General features: G+C 39.4%; 1 protein-coding gene across 1 annotated transcript in view; it reads left to right on the top strand.

Moving 5' to 3' along the window:
• Nucleotides 1-3,783: 3,783 nt before the first annotated feature.
• The window catches only part of GABRB1 (gamma-aminobutyric acid type A receptor subunit beta1), a 379,026-nt gene continuing 371,096 nt past the window's right edge, over nucleotides 3,784-11,713 (top strand). The window contains exons 1-3 of the mRNA XM_019412864.2: nucleotides 3,784-4,190; nucleotides 4,357-4,448; nucleotides 4,867-4,934. Of these exons, the coding sequence (XP_019268409.1) occupies nucleotides 4,111-4,190; nucleotides 4,357-4,448; nucleotides 4,867-4,934 (240 nt within the window). The 5' untranslated portion in view covers nucleotides 3,784-4,110. The remainder of the gene's footprint in view (nucleotides 4,191-4,356; nucleotides 4,449-4,866; nucleotides 4,935-11,713) is intronic.

The raw sequence follows: 11,713 nt of genomic DNA, 5'->3' as shown, positions 1-11,713 counted from the left end.
GTATCTCAAGGGCATATTCCTAGTGGTGGAAATTCCGTGCCAAAGGACATGTGCATCTTCAACTTTACCAGCTGTGCCCAAATTGCTTTACAAAGTGCTCAGATCAATTTGTATGCCTACTGAAAGTATATCAAAGTTTCTAACCAATATTTGGCATTCTTACATTTTGCATACGTAATAAGTTTGAAATGGTGTGCATTGTTTTAATTTGCAGTTCCTCATTTACAGTGGTTCTTTGTCTTTTTTTCTTTCTCTCTTATTTACTTATAGGAAATTTTTCTTTTTTGGTAAAGAGTCATACTAATCCGTTCACAAGTTCACAGTTAAATTTGCTGCGTGGATGATAATTTTTAGGATCCCCCTAGGAGTCTATCAGTAGAAGATAATAAGAGTGGAGATGGCCAATGGCTTTCAGGGACAGCTTTAATTAAAAAACAAAAATGGAAATTGAGTTGAATCTTGAAGGGGGAAGGTCCTAATTAAGAGGATTAGTTTAGAAAAGAAATAAGCAACTTCACAGAGGAAGTAACTGTCGACATTTGAAGCCATAAAAAAAAAAAATCCTACAGTGGGTCTGGGTCTGATGATTTTTAACATGTTTCAATTATTTACTTATTCTTTTTTATTATTTTGAATTTATTCCCATTAGTTCCAAAATTTATTCAAGACAGTTTACACACTATATATAATCAGTGCAGCATATCTGTTTTTAAATTAGGAAAATGTGACACAGAAAAATTAATTTAGGATTGGAAGGCATCAGGGAGAAATGTAACATAACAAAATGCAGGTCATTAAGACCTTACATAATGACGAAAGCTGAACTGTACTTATAACTCAGAGATTCCCAGTGACCGAAGCAAATAAGGAAATTAATGAATTTTAGGATTCCTATTGCTTTTCACAAAGTAGGGTCTGGTAAAAATTTTCTTCCACAACTCCTCATACATAAGATACTGAGTGATGCAGTGGGTTCCATCCCCAATAGCACTCCAATATTAGATGCTATTATAAGTATCTAATGACTTTTTGTAGTGTCCTTCCATATAAATGGAGACATAATTTAAAAGCCATATTCATTGAAACTGACCCAATAGCACCCCAATATTAGATGCTATTATAAGTATCTAATGACTTTTTGTAGTGTCCTTCCATATAAATGGAGACATAATTTAAAAGCCATATTCATTGAAACTGACTCACCCCAATATTAGATGCTATTATAAGTATCTAATGACTTTTTGTAGTGTCCTTCCATATAAATGGAGACATAATTTAAAAGCCATATTCATTGAAACTGACCCAAATTAAGGTAAACTAAACATTAGGATTCAATTATATGAAATGACCCCATAATCCTCCTCAATTCCAGGATAAAATCTTGGCTCTTTTACAGACGCTGGTAAATACAATCCTGGCTGTTATTCAAAAAGGAATTTTGGGGGTTTATGCGCAAATGGGAAACATGTATCCCAATAAAAGCTATATTAACTGGCAAAACTTAAGAACACTTAACTAAATACTTCTTTTATGAATTGAATTCTGTTAGCAAGGCTAAAATCTGCAACCTCCAAAATATGGGTAAATTGACAAATTTCATGTGGAAAGGGACCCTGTTTGCTATTTTTTTTTTTTTTTTTACTGTTGTATCACCCGGTTTGAGCAGTAAGTCTGACACTTAGTAAGTGGTCAATGAATATTTGGAGAAATAAATGGATGGACAAATGAATGAAATAAACCTCCACAAATTTCATTTTCTACAATGCAGCTTTTGCAGAGTTCTGCCACATGAGAGGTTCTATGCTTCAGCAAGGACCGGAAGCACAAATAACTCTTTTCTTTTGCTCATTAGAAGCAGATACATATGAATTAAAAGAGGTAGCCTTGACATACTTCTCAGAAAATTAAGAAACCTGATTAGGAGTTAGGTATCATTGTCCCCGGAAGAAATGGCCTCAGTGTTTAAGGATGTTATGAGGCTCAAATGAGAAAATGAAGTTAATATATGAAGAATGTCAAGATGTACACATGTGTACATGTTTGTACAATTCTTTAGTTACCGTCCACATGTCTCCATGGGCTGACCTTTCCAGCTATCTGATGTCTCCATTACACTTCTGAAAATTTGCACTAGTGGGTCACCTCTTCTCCATGCTAAACACTATCTGACTTTAGTTCCTTTTGCCTGGGGCATTGTAATAACCCTTCTCCCTTCTCCCTGTTTTCCGTGTCTCTGGTTCCTCCTCTTGGGGTCAATACTTCATGGCATAGAGTAGTCAGGTCTGTGGATTCTGGGTTGAAATGCTGATTCGACCATTTATAAGCTGTTTGATATTGAACTAGTTACATCACTCTGATTCATTCTCAGTATCATCTATAAAATGAGAATAATATTAATATCTATCATATTTGAATTGTTATGAAGGCTCAAATATGATTACCTACGTAATGTGCACAATAAACAGCAAATAGTCAGCAAGCGATAAATTCTAATTATTCTCATCATGATTATTCTACCAAAACATTCTGCCTGAAACCGACATCTGACCCTGACCATCCCTACTTAAATCTTTCAGTGATTTCTAGAGGCCTAAATTGGCAAAGTACAGGATGTAACTTCCGGTACAGTCTGGCTTCAGCTTCCCTTTGCACCCTCTTCACCACCATCCCTACCCCTCTCCTTTTATATTCTAACCAATTATTTCTGGGTTCAGCTCTCCCAGCAGACAATAGCCTTTCAAGTCTCCAAGATTTGGCAGAACAAGAGTTGGCTGTTTTCACCTTCTGGAATACCCTTCCCTTTGTGCTCTGACAAAAAGCTTTCTCCTTCTCTGGACACCAATATCTACCTCTCTCTGGTCTTACTAACGAGTCCCCCGTCACTTTGTAAACTACCTAGAGATACACTGAATTTGTTTCTATTTGTGTCCGTCGTCCTGACAGAGAGCCTGTGAACTTCTTTAGGTGGGGAACCCTCTTTAAGTCTATTCTAAGTTCCAGAATGCCTAAAACATAGTAAAGATTTAATATATACCATTAAACAAACGAACGAACTCCTAGCCCAGGGCCTCCCGCATAACATGTGCTCAATGGCATTTACTGAATTGCATTGACTGAATTTAATATAATTCAAACAACTCTTGCTCCTTCAGAACCCCAATCTATTTTCGAACAGAGATTAGACCCTCCGGGTGTTTCACAGTTCTGTTCTGGGCTACTAATGCGACTTAACATGCCGGCAATTTTAAGAAAGAGGTTTTCCTTACCAGAACCTTACAAAGAAAGTGGGACTTGCGGCAGATGGCACCAGAAAAAGGGTTGCCTGCCCAGAGATGCTGCCTCATCGCTTGTTTCCCTTAAATCCCGTGCCTGGAGAGACACGAGAGGGGGAGGGAAGAAAAGTGGGAGAGCGAGTGAAAAAGTTGGCCCGCCTCTTCTCCTCCCCCTCCCATAGAGAAGGACTACACTCAGGCAGATGTCCTAAGACGCCTCCCAAGGGGTCCCGGTTCTTGGTTGGAGTCCTCAAATACGTTCTGAGTTCCCTCTGCCCCTTCCCTTCTTCTGTGGGTCTTCTTCTCCACTTATCAACCCCCTCCCCGCCCCGACCCCCTCATCCCCCTATCACACGAACAGAGGCACACACTGGAGACCAGAAAACCTCCCGCCTCCAGACTCTCAGTTCTAGGACCACCGTGGCTGCCAATGAAGGAAGCCAGTAGCCAGATCCCTGGGAGTTGAGTAAAAAAAAAAAAAAGAAAAAAAGAAAAAAAGAAAAAAAATCAGGTTGAGGACAGAAAGGAAATGCACATAGCAACCTCCAAAGCACGAAGAAATCTCAGTATGCAAATGCCTACAGGATCCCGAGCAAGGAAAGAGCAGGATATCTCCGACTACCCAGAGGACGTGCAGCACCACAAACAGGAACTTTAAAGGGATTGAAATCTGTTGCCTGTTCCACTAGGAATATTGTTTGCAAGGCACAAGGTGTCTTTTGGTAGTGAGCACCCTCTGCGCATGCGCAGGTCCATTCGGGAATTACTGCCCTGCCGCCGACTAAGTTGCATTCCTTGAATCTTCGCAGAAAAGACAATTCTTTAATCAGAGTTAGTAATGTGGACAGTACAAAATCGAGAGAGTTTGGGGCTTCTCTCTTTCCCTGTGATGATTGCCATGGTCTGTTGTGCACACAGGTGAGCTGCTGATCTTGAACGTCTCTTTTTTTCCTTGGTGTTTTTCTTTTTTACATGCTTGCTGGATCATGTAGCTTGTTATTTGGGGGTAGGTGTGCTTGTCTATATTTATGTCTGCTCGCAGTTTGTGTTCATTCTGAATACGGTCCCTACTTCTTCCCTTCAGCGCCAATGAGCCCAGCAACATGTCATACGTGAAAGAGACAGTGGACAGATTGCTCAAAGGATATGACATTCGCTTGCGGCCGGACTTTGGAGGTAATGCTTCATCTTTTTTCAACCTGTAACCCATATCTAGTTCTCCTTTCCTGTCAAAGATAAATGTCAAAAAAAAAAAAAAAAAAAAAAAAGCATGTCATTTCCGCAAGTGTGCGCTACGCCCAACGCCCTGGACACACACACACACACACACACACACACACACACACCCCGGACCCTCAGTCTCAGGTGGATGAAGCCCCAGGCAGAGCCGACCTTCCCCGGCCCGACACACCCTCTGCATAGTCACTGCATCACGCGTGTGCCCACACCTGTTTTCCCAGGCTGTCCCCTGCAAGGGGGAGTGGGGGATGGAGGAAGCCCATTCAGACGTAGAAGGCACAGGGAAGCCCCCCGCCTCTCCCCATCCTGTCGCCACTCTGAGAATGTGTCCATAATGTGTCCCACCTCCCCGCAGGGCCCCCTGTGGACGTAGGGATGAGGATCGATGTCGCCAGCATAGACATGGTCTCCGAAGTGAACATGGTGAGTGGCCTCCCGACGCGCCCGCGGCCGGGCTTACGCAGATGTGAAATGGACCGGTCCCCGCGCCCTCTGCGTTTCATTGGCGGTCACCTCGCCCCGGCCCCGGGAGTCCCACTCCGCGCGCTCCCCACACTGGCACACACTCCCCACTCCCCACTCCCCGTTGCCCCTGGTTTGTATTTCCAACACACACACACACACACACACACACACACACACACACACACACACACACGCTACTGCAGTGTTCCGGAGGAAACGTGCTCGGCACTATTTGGGGAAGGACGGGTGACTGTGGTGCTGGAGGATCGGGTGGGGCGGAGTCTGAGCGTTACTTTAGCAGGGTTTCCTTTGGTGTTCCGATGAGGAGGGCACCACCTGCCGGCGGCCCGGCGGCCTGCAGCAGGGTCCCCGGACCGCGGTTCGCCGCCGCCTCCGCTCCGGGAGCGGTGGCCCAAGCCCCCCAGCCCGCCCAGGTCCCGCCACCGAACGCCCAAGCACTCCTTCAGGGTTTCAGACTGTCCCCTCCCTCGTTCCAGGCTCTGGCACACCTTGTGGCAGGAGCAACAGGCTGAGACAACAGTCCATGCTTGTTAATGGGAAAGTGCTCAAGACAGTTTCTGGGGAGGCTTGTATTGTTCCCTTGTGAGGGTTGATGAATTTGTCTTCCAGCATCTCGCAAATTTAAGTGGAAACCGAATGGGTCGAGTTACTGCTTTGCTTTATCCTAGAAACTTAAGCAGGCCGGAAAAGCCTGATGATTAAAGGGACCGTGGAAATTGCGGGGGGGGGGGGGGGGGAAGAGGGCGGTAGTAACATAGCGCCCTCCTTTCAAAAGGTTAGCATTCTTTTATTTCCACATTTTCTTCTCCCTTTCTGAAGCTGTTGCACAGTAGACTGAAATCATAGCCGTCATCTTCTCTATTGGCTGTTTCCAACCACTGCGGGGTAGCAGTTTTCTAGTTGTTAGAGTTTCTAACTGTTGCTTCTCGTAAGGTAGGGGGAAAAAAAGCCTGTTGCTTTTCTAGAACCAACCATCCAGGGAATAGCTAGATCTACGTGAGCAAAATGCCATTTTTATTTCATTTGCGAAAAAATATTGTGGCAGCAGAAATTTTAGACAGCCTGAATAATTTAAAGACTAAAACCCTCTGGGATTTTGTCACTCTATAGCTGTAAAGGCTATTGAATTGTCATTTCATTACGAGTGTGCCGTGTTATCTTAACATGCTAAGATTTAAGAATTCTTTCTTTTTTTAGCTTGTGTCGAGGAAAAATAAATGTGTTTATAATCTATTGAAAAGGATTAGAAGAAGTCTATTAAATTTCTGTATTTTATAGTTGTAACTTCTCCTGCTTTAAATAGCTTATTTAAAATAAGGTGTCTCTGGTGGTTGTATTGGAAAAAGAAAAACAATTTTTAAAAATGAATGCATGGTGAATATTTCCTGACTCAAGGAAGGTTTTTTAACAGACTGGCTTATTAATCATATTCTGTTCGTATACATCTCAGTACCACAAAGCAACCCAAAACACACTATTTACAAACACTGGAGAACGTAGTAACGTGCACATACACAAATCATACCTAATCTATGCCATTGCAACTGGATAAATTAGATAATGAATTACAAAGTAGTCTATATCTTGTAGATAAATGATGATAATATTTTCCTTTCCAAGTCATTTATTTTGGCATCTTGTAAGTACCAACATAGATAATTTATAAAATGGGAGAAGATTCAGACAGCTTAAAAGGTAAACAGTGCCTTTGCTGGTGGTCTATTTTCTGTATAGGGTACTATGCTTTACAGAATTTTTAAAAATGTATAATTCTGTTGACTATATTTACAAACAACTTTGGAGCTACAAAAAGAAACTAAATTGAATAGGGAAGTTGCTATTAACCAAAACAACCATTTCCACAAAAAAAAGCTCTGTGTAACTAGTTGTTCAACTGAATTCATACGTAGCCCAGACAAAGAGGATTGAGTTTAATTGCAGTACCCCTGGAAAAAGCTCCTAATGATGGAATAATACAGCCTACTTACTTACTGTACTATGTATATATGTACTTGAGGTTTTAAAAATACTCCCCCAACAGATAAGCCTTTGAAAAATATATTGTACTAAAATACCAATTACCTTTCCACTGGGGTGTTAGAAACACTGGGGAAAATAGAAAACACTAAACATTGAAAAATAGTAAACCTTGATTTACTTACTGTTCCTTGTTTCTCCTTTTAAATGAGAGCTACCAACAAGATCCAAGGTCTATTTTACCTTCTCTAATATATGACAAAGCATTGAGATAAATAGGTTGGAAAAAACACCAAGAAAAATTGAAACAAAGAGGACTTTTAAGATCAAGGGTTATCACCACAACCTCAATAGTTAGTTCTGGTTAAGAGCATTGTCTACAATATGCTTTGAATTTTAGATAATATAAGTAGGGCTGAAATGTCAGTGGGAAATAAGGCTCAATGATTTTTATATTAAACATGTTTTAGTACCCTAATAGGCAGTAACTTTTGAGGTTATTTAAAAGGAATTTTTTTTTACCAAAATTGACAAAAATTAAGAATGGACAAAGAATATAATAAAAAATAGCTCTAAAGAAACTTCAGACTAAAGTCCATTCCTAAAACACTGTTCATTTTTATATTTTTATTCATTAGCATTATTACCCACCCATTCCATAGCTGGGAAAATGACATGATAATTGTACATTACATTAATGGGTTGGAAAATGAGGCTTTGTTAGGTTTTGTTCTTTTCTTATGCTACCCTATGTGAAATATAATTCTATGTCGGTTTATAGCATTATCTGTTTTCAAGACTAACATAACATTGAGTATTTTCTGATTCATGTTCTTCAGGACATAGAATGCTATTCCCAGATTAAGAAAATAAAAGCTAGCTTTTATGGTCAAGAACCTATACAATCCAAAATTATTGACTCTGAGCAGTGAATTCTGAGCAGCATTCCTCTGAGGAGTAATTCCAATGCAGAAAAAAAGAAAACTATACTGAGGAGCAAGACTTTTCAGGAATTAATATTATTGATTAAATTAGGAAGAATTTTTCTTATGGCAACATGGGATATACTATGCATGTGATAGTGATTATACACTGTTATTTTTTGAACAGTTATATTTTAAAAACTACTGTGATTTCCATTTGTTGTTTTATTAAACACTTCAAACCTCCCCTTAGTTTCTGCCAAGCCATAAACCTACTCTCTCTGTCTCTCTCTGTCTCTGTCTCTTTCTCTCTCTCTGTAGACTAAAGATAAACAGAAGGCAGTTGGGGCAAAAAGGAGACAATAGACCCCATAAATTGCCTTTAAGTAACACTAATATCTCTCAATATAAATTCAGTGAAACACAAATGATAATAAGCAGATCTTCTCTTTGAGCAGAAGACTGGGGAAGCATGATATTAACTACCTGCAAACAAGAGCTGAATTCTTGCATTTCAGATTCCAATAACTAGTTGTTCCTTCTTATTAAGGAGGTGGCTTCTGATGATCAGGTAGGAGTTCCAAGCATAAAACTCTCTTTCCCTGACCTAGAGAACAATGTTCCAAGAGGGCACTCCCAGAAGACTTTACATCTATTGAGTTCTGACCCAAGTAGCCATTCCTAGTAATAGATAGCACCATGCATTCATGGTTTCTTTTCTTCCTTCATGCATGGGTGGATGCAATAGTGAATGCTCTTACAGGCATTGGAAATAACAATGAAAAGAGTAAAAAAAAAAAAAAAAAAAAACCTTACAAAAGCCTCAAATGAGCCAGTTACATAAATAATACCTAAAAGATAAACAAATATAATTTACCAAGTATCCACTGTTGTTAAATAGCCCTGTTGTTGCTGTTGTGATTTTAATATTTGATTGCAGAGGTTTCTGGTGCATACTTTAGTTATGTCCAATTATCATCATCTTGGTGACACAAAACAGTCACTACTTTCAGTATCCCCCTGCCCATTTCTTTAAGTCAGTGTTCTTCAATCTATACTGCATACCTGAATTGCTCTGAGATCTTAAAATGATAAAATGCAAGTTCTGAATCAGAGGTGTGGGATGGGGTCGGCATTCTGCATTTCCTAGGTGACACCCCTTACTGGCGTGTGGACGGCACTCTGTGCTGCAAGGTTGTAGTGCGTTATTCTGAGATCTTGCATTATTGAGAAATGAGCACTTTTTTCTCTTAAATTTCCTGAGGAATGCTATTATTTCAAGGTTCCAAATTGAGTTTTAAGTTAATTTCTAGATAACCAGGTAGCTGTGCTCAAAGGGGAACATTAGTTTAGTAATTGATGATTAAGCAATAGGACAAAGACAAGAGCCTGGATGATGGGGCTCGACTTTAACTAATAAGCACTTCTCCTAAATGTGTCAATACTCATGAGTCAGCCAACCTTACATGAGGGCTATGAAAGTGTTTCCAAGCACAGTAACTCCGACAATACTATCCTGCTGCTTTACAGAACACCAGTGACTTTTCTTAGAATAGAGAACATTGCAAACTGTCCCCTCCCCACCCCCCGCCACTAAAGAGCTTGCAATAGCTTTGTAAAATAGCCTAAACATACCCTTGTTGCTGTCAGGAAATTCTCTGAGGTTATAACAAAATCACTTTGCAAATAGAGCAAATAGGTCAGTATCATTTAAAAGTAGGAACAGCTATCAGCAGTTAAATAAAGATAGAAATGCATTTTTCTCTTATATGAGTAATCAACCAGGTCTCACTTTTAGGTGCTGGGTTACAATATTACACCATCTTGAGAAGCTGAGAGAGGAAAAATGTCCCTTTGCCATTCTGTTTTGAGATAACAGAAAGATCTTTTTGTACCCTAAGCCACATCAAAGCAAGGCTATCCAAATTTTTTGAATGTTTGGGTTCACATTTGAAAGCCTATGTTCTTGGAATCATAAGGCCCTGGGTATTAAAGTGTGCAATACGATGAAAATAAATAGTAACACTTATTGAATACATCCTGTGCATGAGTTATGTTTATGGGGTGCTTTATATCACTAGCTCATTTAATCCTAGATTTAAGGTTATGGGGTTATTATCCTGCATTATAGATGGAGAAACTTAGGCTATAGTGATTAAATAGTTTGCTCAGATGTTACAGAGCTAGTAAATGGCATGGCCCAAGTCTGAAACCAGGCAACCTGACTCCAGGGCCTGGCTCCTATCTGCCACGCAAACAGAAATATATTCCCAGTATGTAGCTTTGGAACCTTGAGTGAGTCATTTGACTTCTCTGGGCCTCAGGTTTCCCCTCTGTAAAATGAGAGTAAATGGCACTATTGCTAAACCTGTTTTCAGTTCAAATACTCTATGACATAAACTTAGACCTTTAAAGATTTTAGACTCTGCCCAAAATAAGATTCTTCCATTCCATCTTATTCTTCTGTTATAGTCTATCTTCTTCCATTTAGTTCTCTTGTTAGATATGTCAATCAACAAATATTTATTGAATTCTTATGGAGTACAAACTATGGTGGTCTCCTGGGAACAGCACAGCAATGATTGTGTGTCATCTGGGGCCTCTTAAATCACCATTTTCATTGGTCATGGCATTATTGTCCTTTTTTTTTTTTTCCTAAACACATTTCCAAAGACAGCAATAAGAAACAGTGGATCAATGGTCTTCAAAATGAGACTTGACTGATTCCTGGTTTACATTGTACCGAATGTTGGAGCCAGCACCTAGACGGAAATATTTCTATCCAATTCTGTCCACTGTGTTCAAACTGGGAACATCACTCCACTCTAAATTAATAAATTTTTCAACACTTAACGTGAAACAGTAAGAAACCATTACTCTCCAGGATCTGGGTATCCCAAAGATTTACCCAAACCACTTAAAACCTTTCCATCAGGTGGTCTGGTGGCAACAGTAAAGCTAAAGTGTTCATCTCAGCTGAATATTACTTGATATCAATTCTCTAAGTGTTTGATACTTTTTGTCTTGGCAGACCCCCAAAGTCTCAATAGCACCCTTAAAACACAGAGGAATGAAATCTTGCTATTATCAAGGAAGGTAAAAAATTTCAAAAGAAAAATAATGGTTGTAAGTGTTTCCAACTGACTTGAGTTTTAATAACTCAAATGACATTACCACACTTGAAGATAATAGGAGGATAAATGGATATATGCTTTTAATTGATTAAATGTTAGTACAGAGCTTCCTCATGAACTTTTTCAGAGCACTAAATCCTATTTTTTTTTTATAATACCAGAATACCATTCTGTATTTTAGAATACTTGTTTTCAGCAGATTGTACATTTCATGAAATCTTTTGACTATCCACCGAAGGAAGTTAATAGTCTGTGACATATAACAACTTATATTACATACAACAACATATTACTCAGCCCTTGACAGAAATGTTCAAGAAAGGATTTACAATTAATCCCTATAAGTGGTTATACATTAGAGAAAAGGTTGGCCAAAGAGTAAAAGATGTGTGGGTTTTCTTTTTTGTGAGCCCTGTTATCCTGTTTTAGAATCTTTAGTCCTCATTGTTTTTCTACTAGAAGTTTTTTTCTGCTACCCCTCTGTTAAGCACTTAATGTATGCCCCCTCTTTCAGCCCAGTAAAACTTGTCATTGTATTGCATATTTAAGATTAAAAGGCTTTTTTTCCAAGAGCATTCATTCAACTACTCTACTAGTCTCTGTCCTCGTAGAATTTACATTCTTCTCAAAAAAATTATTTAAAACTTTATTTGGCAGAATGAAGATTCTTCCCCTTTGAGAG

The sequence above is a fragment of the Panthera pardus genome, unplaced genomic scaffold (assembly GCF_024362965.1).
Source record: "Panthera pardus isolate Hobbes unplaced genomic scaffold, ASM2436296v1 HiC_scaffold_13, whole genome shotgun sequence".
In the NCBI taxonomy this organism is placed as follows: Eukaryota; Metazoa; Chordata; class Mammalia; order Carnivora; family Felidae; genus Panthera; species Panthera pardus.
The sequence above is the reverse complement of the archived record's forward strand: the minus strand, read 5'-3'. Positions and strand labels throughout refer to the sequence as shown.